At 43.9% G+C, this 24,425-nt stretch overlaps 1 protein-coding gene and 1 long non-coding RNA gene across 2 annotated transcripts in view; both read right to left on the bottom strand.

Annotated features, from left to right (window-relative positions):
• Positions 1-24,425, bottom strand: part of LOC310746315 — a 105,851-nt gene that overhangs the window by 58,560 nt on the left and 22,866 nt on the right. The gene's annotated exons all lie outside the window — the stretch shown is intronic.
• The window catches only part of TWSG1 (twisted gastrulation BMP signaling modulator 1), a 17,915-nt gene continuing 3,402 nt past the window's right edge, over positions 9,913-24,425 (bottom strand). Inside the window, exons 2-5 of the mRNA XM_083580057.1 lie at positions 22,306-22,466; positions 17,850-17,949; positions 14,446-14,712; positions 9,913-12,622 (exon numbers count right to left, since the gene is read on the bottom strand). Coding sequence (XP_083436183.1) covers positions 12,441-12,622; positions 14,446-14,712; positions 17,850-17,949; positions 22,306-22,425 — 669 coding nt within the window. The 5' untranslated portion in view covers positions 22,426-22,466 and the 3' untranslated portion in view covers positions 9,913-12,440. The remainder of the gene's footprint in view (positions 12,623-14,445; positions 14,713-17,849; positions 17,950-22,305; positions 22,467-24,425) is intronic.

The raw sequence follows: 24,425 nt of genomic DNA, 5'->3' as shown, positions 1-24,425 counted from the left end.
CTGGGTTTCACTCTTTTCTATATCTCTTTCTTTCTAGTGTGGTGTTCTGTACATAGTATGCTTAGCGTTAAGGTTTTAGACTTATAATAAGTTATTTTAAGTTTAAGTTAAGTCTGCTGCAACTGGATTTCTGACGGACAGGGCCAATCCCAAATGTATTGGATTTGTAACCATTCTGCTCATTTGCCTTCAGTAGCAGTAAAGCTCTGCTGGATGAAATATTCATTGCCTCTGGTCTATTTTTTTGGGAATCCTGCAATGTGTTTAAGTTATTACTCTGCTAATTATACATTGGAATCTGCTCTGGATTAATACTGAGTAGAATTCCACGACAGGCCCAGAAACTCACACCCACCCTCTCTATATCTGCCTGCCAGCCTGCTATTAAACAACACGTTTTTGTGATTTATTTTTAGGTGAAAGCTTCTTGTTAGCAACCCTTTTGGGTGGGTGGATGGCTTCACAGGATTTCCACCTTCCTTCGCTCTACTCAAGAGTTCATCTGGAGTGTAGCGTTCGGTTCTGGGGAATGCACTTTGAGATACGAAGGAGTTCAGAAAAGAGAGATAGCCGGCGATACTGAGCCCAAGATACTGAGCCCTGCTGCAACTGGATTTCTTATGGACAGGGCCAGTCCTGAATATATTGGATTTGTGACCATTATGCTCATTTGCCTTCAGTAGCAGTAAAGCTCTGCTGGATGAAATAGTATTGCCTCTGGTCTGTTTTTTTTGGAATCCTGCAACATGTTTAAGTTTTTACTCTGCTAACTATACGTGACAGCAGTCACGAAATTAACATGACAGCATCTTAAAAAGCAGAGACATCACCTTGCCAAAAAAGGTACGTATAGTTCAAGCTACGGTTTTCCCAGTAGTGATGTATCCCCCAAGGGCCCCAGTCCAGTCCTGGGAGTCCGCCCGAGCACCATGGTCACGCCTGCATGTGGACTTCGCTGGCCCCTTTCAGGGGAAAACATTCTTCATAGTGGTGGACTCCTACACCAAATGGCTGGAAGTCGCACTGGTACCGTCCACTTCTACGTCCGCAGCCATCCGGGTACTACGCAGGACTGGAACTTAGAGGGGAGGGGTGTTATGTACTGAGTTGAATAGGATCCAAACTGCAGCAGTCTGATTGGTCCTAGAACAATAGGATCCAAAAGGCAGCAGTCTGATTGGTCCTAGAACAATAGGATTCAGAATGCAGCAGTCTGATTGGTCCTAGAACAATGCAGCAGTATGATTGGTTGGCAGGAACCACCCAATCATGCTCCAGATAGAAGTGAATCCACAACCTGATTGGCTTACAGTAGAATTCCGGAATTAGCCAATCATGTGCAGCCCATTGTGTAAATAATGTATATAAAGCAGATACTTTGAGGGGACATTCATTCATTCCTCCTCACCACTATGAGCTGAATAAAGAGCATGAAATCACTTTGCGACTCTGAGTATATATTCATGGACCATAAAGAAGGCTGATCGCCAAACTGCGGGAGGCAGTGGAAGACAGGAGTGCCTGGCGTGCTCTGGTCCAGGGGGTTACGAAGAGTCGGACACGACTATACAACAACAACAACAACTATACATTGCGTTCTGCTCTGATGAATATTGAGTAGAATTCCATGGCGTTCCATGTTCCTGGTGCCATTCCTGCTCACTCTATATTATCTGGAAGAAGGCAAACCATCCACGCCACCTCCCTAGTTGAGAGCACTTTTACGAAAACAGTGAACTTTAATTTTAGGCATGTGGACCGTCTGTTTGTCCACTAGATGGCAATAGGAGGTTGTTTTCTGTAAGCCTTCCTCTAGCAGCGGTTCTCAACCCGTAGCTCCCCAGATGTTGTTGGACTACAACTCCCATCATCCCTGAGCTCTGGCCTTGCTAGCTAGGGATGATGGGAGTTGTAGTTCAACAACATCTGGGGACCCACAGGTTGAGAAAGGCTGCTCTATAGCTAGGTATGAGGAATATACTGTACTAAGAAACAATGCCAGATTTACGTAGAAGCTCAACAAGCTATAGCTTAGGGCCCCACTCTCTTGGGAGCCCCCCAAAAAATAAAGGGGAAAAACCCCCTGGATGTACATTTCCAAAATATAAGATAAAAAAACAAATAAAATAAAACCTACATACAGCAAGAGTGTTTTGTTATGTGCAAATGGCTTTAGATACCTATGAGGTCCATAAATTAGCATATAGCATATATTCCACACAAAAAACAGTGACAATTTGATGTTGACAGAAGACAGCTGGACATATAAAGGGCCCCATTACCTTCAGTAGCTTAGGGCCTCATCAAACCTAAATCCAGCCTTGCTAAGAAATATATTTGTGTTCTTTTCTTATGGTGAATAAACAGTGCAGCAATTCAATGAATAAGTGAAACAGCATTTAGATGGTGGGACAGTGTTCTTGAAGGTACCAGCCTGAGTCTGACCAAACTGCGGGAGGCAGTGGAAGACAGAAGTGCCTGGCGTGCTCTGGTCCAGGGGGTCACAAAGAGGCGGACATGACTAAACGACTAAACAACAATCTATGGCTATTTCCCCCTTATCTATGGCTCTATCACCTTTCTGTTTCCAGCGAAACCGAACTTTGAGAAGTGTTGCATATAGCACTGGGGTGTGGTAGATACATTTAAAGGCTGTTCTCATTTGTTAAATCTGCATAGATTTGCGCATAAAAAAAGATAGGGCCAAAGAAGAAAAACATAGGTTGGTGGTGAGATAAGATTTATTCAGAGCAGATCCGCTGAAATCAATGAGCGTGGCTAAGTTGGGGGCCATCAAACTCAATGGGTCTACTCCAGAGTAGCGCTTAGCTGAATACCACCCAGGCATCCTTTCGACTTGGATCCAAAGATGCTATTGTGCAAACGGAAAGTATATTGACTGCTGCAAAGTGTTGTCTCCCCAACATTCCCACTGACCACTCTCCCCTGCTGCAGGCTTCACACAGAATCATAGATTTGTAGAATTTGAAGGGACCTCAGGGGGCATTTGCTTACATACCTCCAAGGAAGAAGGGTCCACAACCTTCCTTCCTTCCTTCCTTCCTTCCTTCCTTCCTTCCTTCCTTCCTTTTTATTTTATTAATTTCAATGCGAAATTACAGCAAAAATTACAAACACTGAATCGAAAATAATACTATACAAACAATAAAGAAAAACAGAACCCAAAAACAAAAGAAAAAAGAAAAAGCACACAGCTACAAATAAAACCATATCTTCATTCTAATCTAGTCATTACATACATATACACGTATTGACTTCCTTCCTTTGTTCCACCAAGTCGGGGCCAGTACTGAAAAGGCCCTGGCCCTGGCCCTAGTGGAGACCAATCTAACCACCTTGCGACTTGGGACCTCCAAAATGTATATGATGTATGATGAAGTATATGATGAGTACATTGTGCACTGGCAGAAGGAGTTTTTTGGTGTGTTTTTTAAGCCAGCACCACGGCAGAAAAAAATAATAATCAGGACAGCTCTCGATTCCCACACAAATTGCTCTCTTCGCAATTACTGCTAATGAGAGTCTTCCCCAGGCCCTCCAGATAAGATGCTGGGCCCAGAGCGCCTGCCAAACCACAGGTGATGCAAGAGGTGGCAGCAGATTCTCTGCACCAGCACATAGCTAATAAAATGTTGGTGGCTTAGGTCAGGGAAACAGGGGGAAGGAAGGAGCCATAGCCTTCAAGCGTCCCTTATTTGGCGGGACAGTCCCTTATCCCAGCGCCATGTCCCGCTGCTGTCCCTTATTGATGATGTCCCTTAAATAAGCTACTGAAGGTAATGGGGCCCTTTCTATGTCCAGCTGTCCTTTGTCAACAAGAAATTGTTGCTGTTTTTTTGTGTTGACCATATGCTATATGGTAATTTATGGACCTAATAGGTATCTAAAGCCATTTGCACGCAACAAAATACGTATTTTATCAAAGTAATTGTTGATCCCTTATTTTGGCTGCTGATCCCTTACAGTATTTTCGAGGCTGCTGGTCCCTTATTTTCAAATCTGTAAGTTGACAGCTGTGGAAGGAGCAGGTGCCATACAGTGAGTTATGAACGTTAAGAAGAGCCAGCCGGATTAGGGGGAGAGGCTGTGAGGGGAGAGACTCCATCAGGCAAGGCCTCCTTCCACCTGCCTTGCCCCACCCTCTGCTTCTCAATGTGTCCTGTATTGTTTTATGTACTGTGGCTTGAAGTTGTTTTATTGATTATAGTTTAGATATTATTGTAACTGCTGAGTGGATTTCTGTTTAACTTTTATATGTTGATATTATTATTTTATAACAAAAAAATTTTTTTCCTTCCAGTAGCACCTTAAAGACCAACTAAGTTAGTTCTTGGTATGAGCTTTCGTGTGCATGCACACTTCTTCAGATACACTGAAACAGAAGTTGCCAGATCCTTCTATATAGTGAGACGGTGGGGAGGGGTATTACTCAGAAGGGTGGTGGGAATGGGTGGTTGGCAGATAGCTGTGATGAGCCTGTTGACGACTCTTAACGACTGCAATAGGTCTTACAGGAAAAAGCAAGGGGTGAGAAGGTGAAAAATGGCTTTGTCATGTATAATGAGATAAGAATCCAATGTCTTTGTTCAGACCAGGTCTCTCCATGGTTTTAAGTTTGGTAATGAAAAATAATTGGTTATTATTTTATACTATTCTAATTGATTGTTGAATGTTACTTTATTGATGTAGGCTGCCTATTTTAAAGTTATGTTTTATTATCACATTTTTGTATTGCATTAGATTATTATAAGATGTATGTTTTTTGTTTCTTCAGCTTGCAAACCGCCTTGAGTAGTGTAAGATAGAAAGGCTGTATAAAAATTAAAAATGATGATGATGATGATGATGATGAGGCCAATGGCCCATCTAGTCCAGCATCCTTTTCTACTGGCCATGGTGGGGGGCAAGACAACAACAACAACAACAAACAAACAAACAAACAAATTTATTACTTATACCCCCCCCCATCTGGCCGGGCCTCCCCAGCCACTCTGGATGGCTTCCAACAGGATATTAAAAACACACTAAGACATCAAACATTAAAAGCTTCCCTAAACAGGGCTGCCTTCAGAAGTCTTCTAAAAGTCAGAAAGTTGTTTATCTCCTTGACATCTGATGGGAGGGCGTTCCACAGGGCGGGTGCCACCACCGAGAAGGCCCTCTACCTGGTTCCCTGTAACCTCACTTCTCGTAGTGAGGGAACCGCCAGAAGGCCCTCAGTGGACCTCAGTGTCCGGGTAGAATGATGGGGGTGGAGAAGCTCCTTCAGGTATACTAGACCGAGGCCGTTTAGGGCTTTAAAGGTGTTTGAACACTTTGAATTGTGCTTGGAAATGTACTGGGAGCCAATGTAGGTCTTCAGGACTGGTGTTATATGGTCTTGGTGGCCATTCCCAGTCACCAGTCTAGCTGCCGCATTCTGGATTAATTGGGGCTTATCAACCTGGGAAGGTAGCCCACCTAGGTTAAGGAGTAAGGTAAAGGTAAAGGGACCCCTGACCATTAGGTCCAGTCGTGGCCGACTCTGGGGTTGTGACGCTCATCTCGCTTTATTGGCCGAGGGAACCGGTGTACAGCTTCCAGGTCATGCGGCCAGCAGGACTAAGCTGCTTCTGGCAAACTAGAGCAGCGCACGGAAACGCCGTTTACCTTCCCGCCGGAGCAGTACCTATTTATCTACTTGCACTTTAGTCCTGCTGGCCACATGACCCAGAAGCTGTACGCCGGCTCCCTTGGCCAATAAAGCGAGATGAGCGCCGCAACCCCAGTCATCCGCGACTGGACCTAACGGTCAGGGGTCCCTTTGCCTTTAGCTTTTACCTACAGTGGGCCTGTATTTACAGCTGCCCCCCTGACATCTTGGGTGTGCATATGCCCCCATTAGGGATACCACGTGGTATCTTTGAATGTTGTTTTGCTCTGAGATCATCTATTCAGATCCACTCTTCAACTGGAGGGGAAAAGCAAACAAAGAAAGCAGCTTCTTTCGCTGACAGTTCGGCAATAAGGCACCTCCCGTTTCTGATTTTCGCAAACAGGCAAGAGCTTGTTAAGCTTCCACAGGATTTCTTGTGAAATCCAATATGCTGAGATCAGCCTGTCCTTCACAACCTGGATCCGGTTACTTCAGACAATCCCTCCCTCCCGATTTCTCATTATTAGTCACTCAGACAACAGCCAGCCAGCCTCCTCTTGCGACACCTGGGCCGCCTGCGAGCGTTATAAATATGAAGGAGAAAGGTGGGAAGAAAAGGTATGAGAGTTTTGTGGTAAAGAGATTTGCGCTTATAGAGATGGGAGACACAGAGGCATACCAACAAACGAACGTGTTTGCATTAGGAGATGTCCTGAAGTAGAGGACCTTATGCATTATATCTTGCACTGCCCCTTATATAATGAAGCAAGAGAATGGTTTTTAGCACCTATAAGGACAAGGTCCCCTGGCCAGAACCCCTCTGACATGATTTTATATCTCCTCGCAGACGTAGATAAGTATGTGACCTGGCGTGTAGCACTCTTTGCAACTGCCGCTAGGAAAATTATATAGCCAAGATAGCCACCAAATGTAAAGGAGATGAATTTATTTGACCCTATCTACATCAAGCTATATTCTATCTTTATCACCAAACTCCAAATATAATTGCACATTGTATTAATTAACATTATTTTTTAATATATTAGTGACCATGTGGTGATTTTAGCCTATACAGTGGTACCTCGGGTTACAGATGCTTCAGGTTACAGACTCCGCTAACTCAGAAAAGTACCTCGGGTTAAGAACTTAGCTTCAGGATGAGAACAGAAATCGTGCTCCGGCGGCACAGCGGCAGCGGGAGGCCCCATTAGCTAAAGTGGTGCTTCAGGTTAAGAACAGTTTCAGGTTAAGAATGGACCTCCAAAACGAATAAAGTTATTAACCCAAGGTACCACTGTAAATTCTATTGTTTAATGTCTTAACCTGTATATTAAGGTACTTTTATAGCTCTGTTTAGAGTAGGTAATGTCTTGATAATATAACTGCTTTAAGTTTTTTTGTATTAATCCAGCAGATTTCCTTTTAATTGTGAATGATTCTGTGTACATTGCGGCAGCCTTTGGCTATGTGCAATAAAATTGACTGACTGACTGACTGACTGACAGCCCAAGCACAAGAGCCTTCTGCCCTCCTGCAGTTAAACTGGGATTCAGGATACTGTCTCTGCCCTTTGGAGACAGAGCAAAGCCATCCTGGCTAGCAGGCATCAGTTGCCATCTCCATGAATTTTTCTCTCTCTCTTCTAAAGCCATCCAAGTGGATTTCCATCGCTGCCTCCTGGGCGCAATGAATTCCATAGCTTCTCTGTCCTGTGTGTTCATTTTATCTGCCCTGAGTGCTGCAGCTTCATTAAAATTATAAGTCACCTGGTGTCAGGTGATTGATAGGTGGACAGCCCTGCCCTGTCAAATCTGGGGAGATGAAGATCTGGCCTATTGTCCAGAAAGAAATGCCTCAATCTTGTTTGCAGCCCTAGACATCATCATAATTTATTACTTATACCCTGCCCATCAGGCGGGGTCTCCCCAGCCACTCTGGGCGGCTTCCAACAGGATATTAAAAACACAGTAAGACATCAAACATTAAAAATGTCCCAGAACAGGGCTGCCTTCAGTTGTCTTCTAAAAGTCAGACAGTTGTTTATTTCCTTGACATCTGATGGGAAGACGTTCTACAAGGCGGGTGCCACCACCGAGAAGGCCCTCTGCCTGGTTCCCTGTAACCTCGCTTCTTGCAGGGAGGAAACCACCAGAAGGCCCTCGGAGCTGGACCTCAGTGTCCGGGCAAAACGATGGGGGTGGAGACGCTCCTTCAGGTATACTGGACCAAGGTCATTTAGGGCTTTTAAGATCAGCACCAACACTTGGAATTGTGCTTGGAAACGCACTGGGAGCCAATGCAAATCTCTCAGGACCGGTGTTATGTGGTCTCGGCAGTCGTCCCCAGTCACCAGTCTGGAAGAGTCCAAGGAAGAGTCCACAGTCCTTTGAGGGGGTCCTTTCCACTGTCAAACAGCTCTGTTTTTCCTGATGTTTACTTGGAATTTCATTTCCCATAACATGAAGCCAATGGTTCGAGTCCACCCCTCCAGAAAAGGAAAAGTAGCAAGAGCCTAGTAAGTATTGGGTTTCCCAATGGCAACTTTCCCATCGTTTGTCATGTTTTGCCACAAACTTCCATATTTCAGAGGATCTCAATTAGTCTTAGGGACTCAGATGTCGAGGGCAAGAAGGTAGGGTTGTTCTGTTCCTTCAAAGGCCATTTATGATAATCTTTATTGTCACTGTCCCATACAAAACAACGAAATTGAAAAAATCTACATCAGACATTCAAAAACCCACAAGCCTGCTATCCCAGCTATCCCAGCCTGGTTAGCCCCTAAAAACTCTGATACCCCATAATTAAATACAATATACTCACATAGAGACTACCTTACACTGCATTTAAAACCAGAATCGCATTTGGATGGAAACTGTTTCTCAGGCAGCTAGTCCTAGTCTTTATAACCCTGTACCTTCTTCCAGAAAGCAGAAGCTGAAAGAGATCATTTCCGGGGTGCGCGCTATCCTGCACTATTTCTGCAGCTTTCTTATGGCACCTGGAAGCGTAGATTTGATCCAAGGTGGGAAGAGTGTACCCAGTTATTCTCTCCGCAGTCTTTACAACCCTGGACAGCATTGTTTTTCCCCTGACTGTGCAGCTCCCAAACCACACACACAGACCATAAGTTAATACACTCTCAACAGTACAATGGTATTTTTTTTATGTTTTTATATGCAGATTCAGACATGGGGAAGTGGTTCTCTTAAAAGTATATAGCAGCACGTCGCTTCCCACCACTAATTTAATCCAAGCAAGTTATTAATGGGAATTATCCGTCAGCAACACACCCAGTTTTCTTGGAACACCCTAATAGCACCATGCAATCAAAGGCAGGCGTGGTGCTTTTATAATCTCCCTTCTTGAGCTTGTCAAAGGTGCAGAGTTATGACACAAGGAGCCCTGGAGCATAACTTCCCAATGCAATAAAATAATTAAAAAATTGTCCAGTAGCACCTTAGAGACCAACTGAGTTTGTTCTGGGTATAAGCTTTCGTGTGCATGCATACTTCTTCAGATTCCCAATGCAATGCAAGTTAACATCATGTTAGATTAAGGTTACTAGACTTTTTTCAATGAATCCAGGGACATCATAAATAAATAAGTACGTAAGTAAGTAATAAATAAATACTACACATTTGATACGCTGATGCTGCAGTAATGGCGGTGGCAGAGGGGCAGCCTCTGCCTTGACCTCAACCGCCACGTTTTCCCTTCCTCCGAAGTTTGAAACACAAATCAGATCTGGCAGCAACCTACCTAACCTGGACCAGGAAGGTGTGTTGAATTTCTCAACTTTCAAGTTCCAGAAATGAAATTTAGTTTTGATTGGTAAATAAAACGTGTGTAAAATTGCATAGAAACAATTAAAATAATTGTCAAGTACTTGCTGTTATATTATTATTATTTATTATTATTATTATTAATATTTAGCATTACCCGGCATTTTCAGAAGGTAATTAAATTAAAATTATTTGACTTTCCGAAAGCAGTTTATGTGCTTCGTTATCAAACGTACATTTTACAAGCTGAATGTTGTCCAATCACAAAGATAATAGCAAATTTGAATTCCTTACATTCCACCCCCCACCCAAAAAAAATTGTAAGACCCTCACTGAAGAAATTTGCAAAGTTCAAGTTTTCCCACCAGGTCGGTTGTGAAACTGGGTCATCTAATTCTTTCCCTGTGGCCAAACCACTAATTAGTCTGAACTTGCAGTTACTTATGAGAACACAATTAAAGAAAACCACACAGCTAAACAGTGTTGTTTATTAAAATACCAAGTGAAACAGGTAAATATAAGAAAATGCATTTAATACTGATATAAATCATTTCACTGTATGTACACAGAGCTCACAGCAGGGTGTTTCCTAGGCAGTATTATAAATGACAATATTACAGATGAACTGGACCATCCATAATAGGAAATATTCCAAGGTTTGAAAATGTCTCTTTATCACCAAAACATAAAACTACCCTCAAATCTAGTATTTCCTCTTCAAAGTCTTTATACAATTAGGATAATCCTGTGAATCCACTGCAACAGATTCATACGCAGAAAATCCTGACTGCATTAAGGTAACAGTGTTTTACAGGTAGAATGTTCTTAAGTCAAACATTTTCCGTACCTTCAAAGCTATTGAATTAGCTTTCATTATCCAATTTGCATAAGTTTCCTCATCAACGAATTGGACAGTACCAAGTTTTACAATGCATTTATGTTTTCCACCTTTCAAAGTGTGGCTTCACATTAAATACAGCAGCAACTAAAAGAGGGAAGGCTTAACTGAGAGTTCCATTTTCCCCAAGGAAAGAAGGCTATTAGATGTAGGGTTATTATTCTATTAATGTCTATAGTCACTACCATCAGCCAGAAAAGAGAATTCTAAGCTTTAGCAGGTCAACTGAGCACATGGTATGCATAGTTTTGCCAAAGATATCTATCCAATAGAAGAAAAATGAATAGGCTAAATCCAACGCGGTATTGATCTGCAAGATCATTTATTGCAGAATAGGAAACATTCCAAGACAGAAGAGAGTCTTCTTTCAAGGAAGCGGTGGCGTAATTTTTGTTGATTTATGAATTGCCTTTCACATAAGTCTCAGGATTTACAGACATGGAACAGAAAGAATTACGATTGGTTTAAAAACAGTAAGGGCAAGACCGAGGCTGTGTTCACTATACACTGAAAGCACACACGTCCACCACAAAAAAATATTTATGGGAGCTATAGTTTGTTAAGGGTGCTGGGAATGGTAGTTCTGTAGGGAGGAAACTACAGTTCCCATGATTCTTTGCGGGGGTGTTTTAGATGCATTGTGTGTATACATCCCTCAAAAACTACAGTTCCCAGAACTCTTTGGGTAACAGTGGCTGGAGGCAGTCAGGTGGTGTGACCAGAGGAGGAATGAGCAGAGAGGAGGAGAGCAGAGAAGAAACGTCCTGGTGCATCTGCAGCAGCACAACCGGACGCCTCCATCTTCCCCAGCTGCAACAAGACATGTCTCTCCTGTATCGGTCTCTACGGCCACAGCAGGCGCTGTAACTCTCCAATGGTTTGACTCTACCCACAAAGGCGTACTCCTCCATTGTCTCCTGAGACAGAAGCCAACCAATTCTAGACAACGGATCAGTCCCAAATTCTTAAGGCAACAAGTAGCAGGGTGGGTTGGATTGGTACCAAAGCAATTTAAAAATCAAGAAATCTTCAGCTGTCTTGACAGATGCCAACTCTGCATGTTGGCTGATTGTTGGCTCAAAATTAAAGAGAACCAACCATTTTCTTGGTAAAACACTTCTGGATAATAGAAGCATTCTCCCCCTGTGCAACATATTTGTTTCCTAGGATCATGTACAAAATGCCTGCGTGTGAAATATGACTCTTCCACCTCTACAATTCTGTGAGCCTAATCTACGGTTTCCATGTAAGGATTGCCAATGGTGACTCGGCGAACTCGTTAACTCTAAACAGTATATTATTAAAAGCTACAGTAGAAAAGAGGGCAAAACACAAAGAGTCAAGTATATAAATTTTATAAAAATAGAATTAGCTGGCTTTTAAAAATATACTTTATTGAGCCTCAGTAAGATTTGTACATAATAAAGAAAAATAGCAAAAGATCCTGACACAACTGCATTTCGTCCAAATCTCTTCCTTGCTGCTTACATATCAGTTATTTCTGAGTTCACTATGATTTATATTTTAATTTTCAATTGATGGATGTTCTCTTTTTTGAATTAGAGCAAGAAACAAAGAAGAGGACACATATTTTGACCTAAAAAATATTGATTCTTTCCTTCTTTTAAGTAAATGGTGATGGATGGAGACTTTCATGTAACTGCCATCCTACTTTCAAAAATACCTATCATGATAGTAATCTGTGTGTCGCACTGCATCAAGCTACATGCCAGTCCAAATCTGAAATTTTGGGGAAATTCCAGAGTTTATAGATTTCTGGATCTAGTTGCAATTTCTGTGAAGCTTCATGCTCCCCTCCTCAACAAGACGATCCTGTACATAAGTTGGCATATTCAAATCAAAGAAAACTCTAATAAGCCTGGTTAATATTTTAAGACACACATTTAACACACATTTGCTAGTTAACACTGTATTACCTTATTTAGAGGGAGCGGGGTTGGAATTACAGGTTTTAAGATTTTGTACATCTCCTCTGCGTTGCAACTATTCCATTCTCAAGCAATCCTCCCAAGCTCAATCTTTATCAATAAAAAAATAACTTTGGTGTCTATGAAAAAAAAAAAAAAAGATTCAGCTTCTGGCTTCAGAACATACAATTTGTGCATCTTACAGTTTTGCTGCCATAGTCTATACACTCTGGTCCAATACATTCACAGCAGGCGTTGTGAAACCATCGGTATTTTGATGCTCCCATAGATTCGCAGGAGCTCTTGCACTGATGCACCGACATGCAGTCGTCGAAGTAAACCACCGTGCACGTGGCTTCTAAACGAAAAGAGCGAGAAAGGCACTTTAGTCTGCTGAGAAAATCTCAAGCTGCCAATCATTCAGACAATGGAACCAATAACTTAATTTTCAGCTTAATTCAGGGTGAATGGAACAGCTTTTTTCCTTGATCCAAACACACCTGTCAGTTTTGAAATAACGTTTAAAAAAAAGTCCAGTATTTTTCACTCTATAAGACGCACCAGACCATAAGATGCACCTAGTTTTTGGAAGAGGAAAACAAGGGAAAAAAATATTCTGAATCCCAGAAGCCAGGACAGCAAGCAGGATAGCAGCGCAGCGATCCCACTGGCTGTCCTGGCTTATGGGATAGCCGCGCGCAGCCTTTCCAAGGCATGGGGAGCCTTCATCCCCTGCCCGAGAGAAGCTGTGCCCGCCTAAGGCTCCCCCAAGAGCCGCACTCCCTTTAAAGAGCGTGTGGAGCGTGTGTGCGGCTCTTGGGGGCTTTTCCCCGAGGAGGGAGAAGGGCAGCCCTTCTCCCTCCTCGGGGAAAAGCCCCCAAGAGCTACACACACGCTCCATGCGGCTCTTTAAAGGGAGCACTGAGCAGAGCCTCCCGCCTGCATTCGCTCCATAAGACGCTCACACATTTCCCCTTACTATTTAGGAGGGGGAAAGTGTGTCTTATAAAGCGAAAAATACGGTATGTCCCGTGTGGAATTATTGCAGTAGCAAAATCGGTATAATCTTTGTCTCCTTCTGCTCTGCACACTCTTATCCAGGCACCCCCAAACTCGGCCCTCCAGGTGTTTTTGGGACTACAGTTCCCATCATCCCTGACCACTGGTCCTGTTAGCTAGGGATGATGGGAGTTGGAGTCCCAAAACACCTGGAGGGCCGAGTTTGGGGATGCCTGCTCTTATCTATTTATCTCTCCCCCCTTCTCTGGAGACCTTGGGCTGCGATACAGCAGAGAAAGTAAACACAACACTAAATATTAAAAATCAGTTCGAAAGACCCATTGGTTGCAGCCACAACATATCGTATTTTTCACTCTATAAGGCGCACCAGACCATAAGACGCCCCTAGTTTTTGGAAGATGAAAACAACAAGAAAAAAAAAATTCTGAATCCCAGAAGCCAGGGCGGTTCAGGAATCAGCGTGTTTTTACATGAGCAGAAAGTGTGCTTTTATTTAAAATGCATCTCTGGGTTACTTGTGGGGCATAGGAATTCGTTCATTCCCCCCCCCCCAAAAAATATAGTCCGGCCCCCCACAAGGTCTGAGGGACAGTGGACCGGCCCCCTGCTGAAAAAGTTTGCTGACCCCTGATTTTAAAGCTTTTCTCCAAAAAATCCTGGGAGCAACAGTTTACCCTTACAGAACTACAGTTTCCAGCACCCTGACCAAACTACAGTTCCCAGGACTCTGAGAGGGAAGCCATGGGATTCAAAGGTAGGCAGCGATTCACCATATTCCATGGACCAGGCATAGCCCCACACTTTGGAACTGTGACAACGCTTGCCTGTACAGTGGTACCTCGGGTTACATACGTTTCAGGTTACAGACTCCGCTAACCCAGAAATTGTACCTTGGGTTAAGAACTTTGCTTCAGTATGAGAGCAGAAATTGCACAGCAGCGGTGCAACAGCAGGAGGCCCCATTAGCTAAAGTGGTGCTTCTGGTTAAGAACAGTTTCAGGTTAAGAACGGACCTCCAGAATGAATTAAGTACGTAACCAGAGGTACCACTGTACTTTAAAACAGCAGCTAATGCATCATTCTTCCTTCCTCTCTTTTCCAAACGAACACAATCTCAACCCCAATTCTAGCAGCTCAGTCTCTGCACAGCAGCCAGCTTACCTTTGTCGCTGGAGAACGGCGTGTGGACGTTGTTGCTTGAAACGGAGACGTTCTGGTGCTGGGGGTGGTTCACCGACTCTAAAATGGAGACCAAGTTCTCGTGGTGGGACAGCTCTTCCGCGACTGGGAACGAGACAATATTCCAGTGCAGCTGGGTGTCCCCTTCTGTGAGCGCTCGGAAAAGCGAGGGGATCGGCCCGTGCAGCTCCTCGACGGTGCTCTTGGACGTGGGAGGCGTGTCGCTATAATTGCGAGGGTTGCACATACCTGGAGGTGAGCAAAATGAAAAGAAAAGGCACCCGTAAGAAGCAGCATTTTTTGGAAAGGCGAAATGTTCAACTTCAAATCATGAGTGGGGAGCGCTGGTAAGACCTGAAGCTTATTTATTTACCGTATTTTTCGCCCTATAGGACGCACTTTTTCCCCTCCAAAAATGAAGGGGAAACGTGTGTGCGTCCTATGGGGCAAATGCAGGCTTTCGCTGAAGCCTGGAGAGCGAGAGGGGTCGATGCGCACTGACCCCTCTTGCTCTCCAGGCTTCAGGCAGCTCTCCGCAAGCCTTGGGAGCCCGCGGGAGTTCCCGCCGGGCTCCCACGGCTTGCGGAGAGCTGCCTGCATCCCGAAACCCAGGGAGCGCAGCGGAGCATGCCCCAGGCTTCGGGCAGCTCTCCGCAAGCCATGGGAGCCCGGCGGGAAGTCGCGCCAGGCTCCCACGGCTTGCGGAGAGCTGCCTGCATCCCGAAGCCTGGGGCGCGCTGAGCAGTCGCGCCCCGGGCTTTGGGTAGCTCTCCGCAAGCCGTGGCTCCCACGGCTTGCGGATAGCAGCCTGTTCTGGGGGCTGGGGAATAATTTTTTTTCTTTATTCCCCCCCCCCAAAAAAAACCTAGGTGCGCCCTATGGGGCGAAAAATACGGTATTTCATACAGCACGATTTCTGTTCTCATCCTGAAGCAAAGTTCTTAACCCGAGGTACAATTTCTGGGTTAGCGGAGTCTGTAACCCGAGGTAACACTGTACTTATTTTGGGTGATGCTTGAGTCTGTAGCATGGCTAATCCCTTCAAAGGAGCAGGCACAAAGCTTGGAGATATTCCAGGATAAAGCTTTTCCATTATACAAGGTGTCTTTTACCAGCTTCCATCCAACAGCACATCTGGATCAGGATAACTTCAACATTGTAGTAGTACATGCACTAGTAATCTTAAGGCTGGATTACTGCAATGTACTTTAAGTAGCAAAAAATACCAAGACATCACCTTCCATTTAAGCCTGGTGGAAAAGGGCAGGCAGTTTTTTTGGGGGGGTGGGGTGGAGGACACACTCTGAACCTCAAGCTTCTTATTCTGTCTCACAGACACCAAAGCCTTTTTCGTCTCCTTGTGACACAGGATGAAATTACAAATCACCTTTTCTTGGGAAAGTATCAAATTTGTGCAAAGCTTCTTTGATCACAGTTCAAGAATGCAATTTTGTTTACCAAGGAGTTTAATCTCTTGCCAGAATTACAGAAACAACTTCACTAGCCAAAGGTGTGACATAAGCACATAGTCAATGACACACGAGACACTGCTTCCATTTCACGGCATAGCTAAATATACTCCATGCCATATGCATGAAAGCTCTATTGAAAGTATCACTTTCCTCATTTAATGCGCTTTAAAAAACACATCTGTACGAACTCACCAGCATTTTACTTTAGGGTAATAATAGCATACGGATTACTTTCCCAAACACAATGTGTGTGTGTGTGTGTGTGTGTGTGCGCGCGCGCACACACACACACACACACACACGCGCTCTCATACACACAGTTTAAAAGTACAGTGGACACTCGGGTTGCAAACGTGATCCGGGCGGGATGCACATTCACAACCCGCAGCATTCGCAACCTGCAGCGGTGCATCTGTGCATGCACAAAGTGCAATTTAGCGCTTCTACGCAACCGCCGAAACCCGGAAGTAACCCGTTCCGGTACTTCCGGGTTTCGGTTGTCCATAACCCGAAAAAACACAATCTGAAGCATCTGTAACCCAAGGTATGACTGTAACAGGATGTAGAAACTAAATTCTGAAGAATTGTTTTGTTGTATTTGGCTGCTAAACTACAAAAATAGCATCACAATCCATTTATTCTGCAGGCAGCTCACTATTTTACACCAGTCGTTTTCAACCAGTGCGCCATTGCCCCCTGGGGTGCGTTGAATGATGGCCAGCCCAAGGTGGAGAAGACGCAGGGAATCATTAACTTCTGCACATGACCCCCCGCCCCACATCACATGCATCCCGGGAGACAGCATGAAAACAGACTATTTAGCCAAAATAACCCTCGGCTGTGTAAATTTGGGATTTGGGTCAGTGGTCAGGAGAACAGACTGTCAGATACAAATATGGTAAAAATCAACATCATCTCCGTTTGGCCTACAGCAGCCTGAAATACTGCATAAATAAGCCACAAGGCTCTGAAACATCAGCCATAAGGAAACTTAATCAGTGGGGCAGGGCAGGCTCTAGTAGGGGGCTCAATTCATGAATTACCAAAGCAGCGTGGTTCAGCGAAATTAATCTGCCCGGTATGCTTGTGAAGTGGAGCACAGGATGGATGAACAACCAAGTTCTTTGACACACCACTGCTGCCCCCTCCCTTCTACGGAACAAGTCACCCTTGATGTGGGGAAGAGCGACGTCATGCACCTCAGTCCTGTGGTTCCTGTTTGGGGAAGTTACTGGAATAGTGCATGATTCAGCTCATAGGGCAGCAGCAACTATATCGCTCTTCCAACATACAAACTGGACCATAGACACAGACGTGCAGAGCTGTTTCTTCTTCCCTAATACAGTGGATGCTCGGGTTGAGAATGTGCGGGTTGCGATTCAGTGCTTCTGTGCATGCGCGACTTAGCACTTTTGCACATGCGCGACCGCCAAAACCCAGAAGTAACCCATTCCAGTACTTCTGGGTTTCGGCGCGTTCATAACCCAAAAAAACGCAACCTGAAGCGTCTGTAACCCGAGGTATGACTGTAAATCTAGCTCACGGGTATACCCTACTTTTTTCTCGGTGAGTGCCATGGCTAGCTCTGACATGGCGCCAGACATGATGAACTAGACACCCCAAAGGGCAAGGACCCTGAGTAGCAGGCAGGGTTCCCTGAATCCAATGCTGGGGATCCGCTTGATGGAGAACCCCCAGAACTGCCAGAGGAGGGGTTGGAGCCACTCCTCAGTCCTCTAGAGGGTCCCGTAGACCACCAATTGGGAACCCACTGCCCTAAAGCCATGGATTCTGTGTATGCTCTGCTCCATTGTATTGACATGGCTCTTAAAAGCCACAGATCCAAAGCAGTGGACGTGAGTATATCTGAAGCAGCCAAGGCCGTATTAGGTGATAAAGAACGAATGAACTTACCAACACAGTCACAGCACTCGTCCCACAGTGTGCCCAGACACAACATGCACTCCTTGCAACAGGAACAGTTCCCTTCAACAGGCCGGCATTGACACAGCTCCTGGAAACACAACACACAAGTTAGATATTTCTGCGCATAAAATACCAAGGGAGACAAATGCCTTCCCCCACAACTACCACAGTTAGGAACATGCATAGGAAACAAATATTCTGCTTTGTTGTCCGTCCCCCCCACTTTTGTTGCACTGTAGACTCTCCAGACAGTAATAATGTGGTAACATTGGCTGGGAAGGCAGGGGGGGAAATCACAGAACAGAATAAATCCACCACCAAGGCATTATTGTGTCAAAATACACCTGCAATAAAGCACCAGCCTGGAGAGGCCCTTATCCATATACAATTGCAAAAACTGCCACACAAACCATTATTTAAGAGGGGTTGTTATTAATTGCACATTTGCTATGTACCGTGCAGATAACAGAAATCATCTTTTTGACTCCACTACCATTTGGAAGCACAGTAACTTCTGCTATGCAAAATTACCATGTATTATTTACCGTATTTTTCGCCCCATAGGGTGCACAGGCCCATAGGGCGCACCTAGTTTTTTTTTGGGGGGGGGATAAAGAAAAAAAATTTTCCCCCCAGGCGCAGGGCTGGGGCGGGGGAAGCCCGAGCTTTCCCCGACCCCAGCCCCCAGAACAGGCAGCTCTCCGCAAGCCGTGGGAGCGCAGCGCGAAGTCGCGCCGGGCTCCCACGGCTTGCGGAGAGCTGCGCGAAGCTCGAAGCCTGGGGCGCGCTAAGCTCATGCAGGCTGCTATCCGCAAGCCTAGGGAGCCCGGCGGGAACTCCCGTGGCCTCCCAAGGTTTGCGGATAGCTTCCCCTCTCGCTCTCCAGGCTTCAGCGAAAGCCTGCATTCGCCCCATAGGACGCACACACATTTCCCCTTCATTTTTGGAGGGGGAAAAGTGTGTCCTATAGGGCGAAAAATACAGTAATAAAACTCTCACCAGTGCGAATATATATATTAATAAGTGTTTAAAATAAAGTAGGATGTACTCAAGCTATATTGCGTAGCTCTAGTTTCCCCCCCTGCTAGCTCACTGTAATACACATAAACCAGGCTTCCTCAACCTCGACCCTCCAGATTTTTGAGACTACAATTCCCATCATCCCTGACCACTGGTCCTGCTAGCTAGGGATCATGGGAGTTGTAGGCCAACAACATCTGGAGGGCTGAGGTTGAGGAAGCCTGACATAAACTATCTACAGTTTAACATGCAGACTGCCAAGAACTTTATTAAAGCCAAAGTTCTCAGGGAAGAAGAAATGACTAACAGGATATTTAAAAGACTCATCCAGCTCCACAACACAAATGAAACATGTCTGAAGACAAGAAACTGTTGATCTCATTCACATCTGTTACAGAGCTGATAAAATAAATATTTATGCAGATCATCCTTCCCACATTCTGGAAAAGGCAGTATAATGAACGCCGCCTCTTCTACTTCACAGAGTGAAAGAATTTAGAGCAATGGATCTTGCTTAATCATCTTCCCGCATCTTGAGTTCAGGGACCTGCTTTCATTATACATGGAATCTTCAACCTACAAAAAGTTGGTCATATCCGTTCCTCTTAAATCAGATATGAATGTTCCATGAGTTTCAAAGGGACCCAGGCATAACCCATCAAACATAGCTAGCAATACTGAAGGATGCTTCCGCGCCCCCCCCCCCAAGCAGCAATGTTGAAGTGTGTCAAGTTTCAAAATTAAAAGTACATTACTCTAGTACTCCACTGCCTCTCGAGACAGATATATGCCAACAACAATTACCATGGCTATTTTACACATTGCGTTTTACATAATAGGAGCGGCATTTCCCACCGGCAGAAATATACAAAGAATCAGAGACATGGATTCAGCATAACTAAAATTGGCTTAACTAAGGTTTTTGCACTCTAAGAGCTGAATATGACCTCGCCTTCACTTTACACAATGTCTCGGTATCTTCTGAATTAGCTGATGATCATATCAAAAACCTTAGCGCTTGCCTCATCTCATTTTAAAAAAAAAAATAATTATATAAAGACAACAATGCATTTCCTGCATTGCAAAGAGTTGGGACTAGATTACCCCTGGGTTCAATTCTAAGTAATCGGAGTTTTTGCATGGTATGTTTAATATTGCTCAAGTTAAATACGCATTTTTAAAAATAGGGTGGTGGGTGTAGCCAACCCTTTAATTAGCAAGTCTTGGGCTTGTCCTTCTTGTGAGTCACTCTTCTCTAAGCTTGCGCATACAAACAAGATTCAGAGCAGACTGCCCTCAAGGTAACTCACACGGTAACTTGTGTTATTCTGAGATTACCCTTTGCGAAAGAAACAGAATTCCATCGTGTTTTAAGGAAACACTCCTGTTTAACTATGTTGGGGTTATCATTGATTTCTAGGAACTATGATTCCCACACATCAGCAGTTGCTGAACTTTATTTTTATAAGCAAATGGTTAGCCTGTCCTTCATAACAATAAAAACGACACTGCAATGAAAGCAATTCAGTTCAATGATTAAAACGGGGGGGGGGGGGGGGGTGTCAGCCTGTGCTCAGGGGGCCACGACCTCAGTTCTCCCACTTGCAGCAGAGAATAAATTCCTATTAATTTCCCAAAGGCTGGCGAAGTTGAATTTTTACTTGGCACCCAAATGACAAAAGCAAGGGAGAAGGCACCCCATAGCCTCTGCCACGGAAAAGGCCCCGTCCTGTTTTCACCACATAATTCACTACTCCTGGCTGTGTGATGATGAAAAGGGCCTTCCCCCCAGGTCTAAGAGCAGCAAAGTTGATGCAGGGTGAGGCACTAATTCAGGTATTTGGGAGGCAAGTCATTTAGGGATTCCCAGGTCAACACCAACACTTTGCATTCTGTCCAGAAGGAGCCGCTGCCAACATTTCAGAAGGGGTGTTACTTGATTCTGGCTGCACGGGTTAACATTTCGGCCACTGTGGCCTCGTGTTAATTGTATATTCCAAACAGTCCTCAAGGGCAGCTCCACAAAGAGTGCATTACGGTGGTCCAGCCAGGAAGTTGGCAGAGCACCAGTCACTGTGGCTAGCCCATCCTATAATTTTTCACTGGGCTGTATTCAACTTAGCAGACCCACTGAAAATAATGAACCTAAATTAGTGGTCTCCATTAACTCTGATGGGTCTACTCCAGGCACGTCCAACAGGTAGATCGTGATCTACCAGTAGATCACTGGATGTCTGCGGTAGATCACTAGCTCCCCCAAAGAAGCTCAACAAGTTTGTCTCCCATAAGAAAAGCTCAACGTATTTGCCCTGAACCCCTAAAAAACTGGGCTTGCCTCCTCCCAAAAAATACCTCAACAAATTTGACCTGAACCTCCCAACACAGGGGGTAGATCACTGCCAGTTTTAACTCGTGAGAGTAGATCACAGTTTAATGGGAGTTGGCCACCCCTGGTCTACTCCGACTAGGATTAGCACTGAATACAACCCAGCATATTCCATTAGTGCCTTCCTATTCTGAAATTGCAACTTCTGACAACCTGCAGTTTCAATTCATCATTATTTTATTATTCTCACCGCAGCACATTCAGTCTCCTACAGATATTTAACATTTATCTCAGAAAGCTAAATCTGCCAAAGCCTACATTATATTGTTCAAGGGCTATAGCTAATGCTTGTCCTACAATGGACATGGTTAACTTACGATTCAGGTAGGTAGCCATGCTGGTCTGACGCAGTCAAAAAATAATTCAGTAGCACCTCAGAGGCCAACCAAACTTGTTCTGGGTATAAGCTTTATACCCAGAACAGATTTAGTTGGCCTCTAAGGTGCTAGTGGACTATGGTTAACTTAGGTTGATCGATTTCAATTTGTCTACTCTGAGTTGGTTGGGGATTGGCTATACCCTACTATGAGAAAAGAAGGTAAGGTTTTGCATTCATTGCCCAAATAAGCTCATACTACGGGGAAGAGAAAATAGATTAAAGGCACGAAATGCATGTTAGAATGCCAATTCATCTAATTAATCAGTTTGACTCCACAATATTATCCACTGTAAGGCTGATTTTTTATTTGTTGTAAGACAAATGAACACTTGGAAGAAAGGTAGAGACAAAAAGTCCTGTTTGTGCCGACCAGTGGCGTAGCGTGGGTTGTCAGCACCCGGGGCAAGGCAAGTAATTTGCGCCCCCTAACCCGTGGATTTGCGCCCCCTAACCCATGGATTTGCCCTAACCCCAGATGTTGCGCCCGGTGCGGCCCGCCCCCCCTGCACCCCCCACGCTACGCCACTGGTGCCGACACAAATTTCATTTTTATTTTACTTCTTATTTCAGGATTGCTTACTCATCACATAAATTCATGCTGTTAACAGCCAACCTGTACTTTCCTACCCATTCACGACAAAAACTGTATTCCCTCCTACCTGTATTAAACACTTGCTGACATCACTTGCACAGAGAGCCTTGTTGCAGCACATTGAGGATGGGACCCAGAAGAACAGCAGACTAATAAGTGCTGCCGCTGTGCAGTACCACAACCTCATCTTTCTTGAAAGTGGGAGATTTCTGGAACTTTCAGACAGCACTGAAATATAAAAAAGGCAGCAACTGAAGCACCTACATTTACAGAAGCAGAAAACAGGCCTCTTTCATCCTTACCACATGCTCCTAAAACAGTTTTTGCTTTTTTTGTTTTCTCTGTGGGTTTTACACACTCAGTCCAGCATGTGTCAAAAGCCGTTCTTGAATAATCCTAGACTACTTTTCTATAGACTTCAAACTTTTTTTAAAAAAGAAAGCTTTACACTTTGAATTCTAATCGAGGTTTAGTGAGAAAGGACAGGACCTGATATAAATGAATTGTGGCTAAAAAGTAGGAGGGGAAAGTTCTAGCCGGGAAGCTGATGCAAAGATTACTGCCTCCAATTTAAAAATAATGAGAACATGTTTTAACACAACCCCAAACTGTTTCTCAACGCTGGGTGTCTAGATGTATACATTTACAAAACAAGGCTTTTGAATAAAGAACAAGTTGAGTGCCACATGTTTATGAACGGCAAGCAGCATTGTATTTGGTACAAAAAGTTACAGGAGTTCAGCAGGAAGTCAGAGGATAGGCACTGACTGGAAATGAAGTGACCACCGCAAAATGTTTGCATGCGCGAACAGTAATGAAAGTGGGATATTGCAAGTGTCCACTCAAAGATTTGTCAACAGAAGCAGAAGGCCAACTAAAATTGAACACATTTGAAGACATAGAGTTATTAACAGATTGGTTACAGTATCATCAATTAAACAATGTCTTTAAAGTAGATAAGAAAAACGGTTTTGATACAGAGAGGTTGAGGTTTGAAACAGATCTGTTGGAAAATAATGTGAAAGTACTTTCAAAAATGTACAAATTACTTTTAGAATGGTATCCCAAAAGATGAAGAAGTTAAGGCAGTGATGATTTACTGGGCAAGAGATTTTGGATATAATATCCAATTTTCAGCATGGGAAAAGTTATGGAAAGAGGATCTAAAATTTACTGCATGCTGTTTGTTGAAGGAAAACTGTATGAAAATGATATACCGTTGGTATCTAACACCGAGTAAAATTGTGAAAATGTACAGAACTACATTGGTACCTCGGGTGAAGTACTTAATTCGTTCCGGAGGTCCGTACTTAACCTGAAACTGTTCTTAACCTAAAGCACCACTTTAGCTAATGGGGCCTCTTGCTGCTGCTGCGCCGCCGAAGCACGATTTCTGTTCTCATCCTGAAGCAAAGTTCTTAACCTGAAGCACTATTTCTGGGTTAGCGGAGTCTGTAACCTGAAGCGTATGTAACCTGAAGTGTATGTAACCCGAGGTACCACTGTAGTTCAAATCTGTGTTGGAAATGCAAAGGGAAAAAGGTCTTGCGGAGTGGTAAAAGCTTCCTGGGAAACGATATATAGTGAGTTAAAGAAAATGTTTAAGAAAACTTTTGTTAAAAAACCAGAAGCTTTTCTGGTAGGTATAATAGGTGAAGAGATACCAAGAGAAGACAAAAGACATTTCATGTCTGCAGTGATGGCAGCGAGAATGCTTCTAGCCCAGAGATGGAAGGAGGAAGAAGTATCCACCAGAAAAGAATGGAAGACCAAGTTGATGGAGTACGCAGAGATGGTGAGACTGACAGGAAAGATCAGAAACCAGGAAGATCAAGTATTTTCAAAAGACTGGAATAATTTTTTAATATACTTAAGAGACCACTGTAAACAGTTAAAATCATTGGCAGGGATACAATGACACTTGTAATGTGAAATGAACTTCGGTAATTATGGATATACAACAGATAGATGCCCAAAAAGAAAAAAAGAATACAATTTCTTTGAATATAGAACCCATGGAGGAGGTCCGAAGGTTTGAAAGAAACTTTTATTTTAATGTTTAGAAAGGGTTAAAGTGAAAATGAATAAAATTTCGAAAAACCAATAAAAAAAATTTAAAGGGGGAAAAAAGAAAGTGAGATATTGTATGACTGCCCCAATAGCATCATGAGCACGAATCATCATGCA

The sequence above is a fragment of the Podarcis filfolensis genome, assembly GCF_964270895.1.
Source record: "Podarcis filfolensis genome assembly, chromosome: 12".
Classification (NCBI taxonomy): domain Eukaryota; kingdom Metazoa; phylum Chordata; class Lepidosauria; order Squamata; family Lacertidae; genus Podarcis; species Podarcis filfolensis.
The sequence above is the reverse complement of the archived record's forward strand: the minus strand, read 5'-3'. Positions and strand labels throughout refer to the sequence as shown.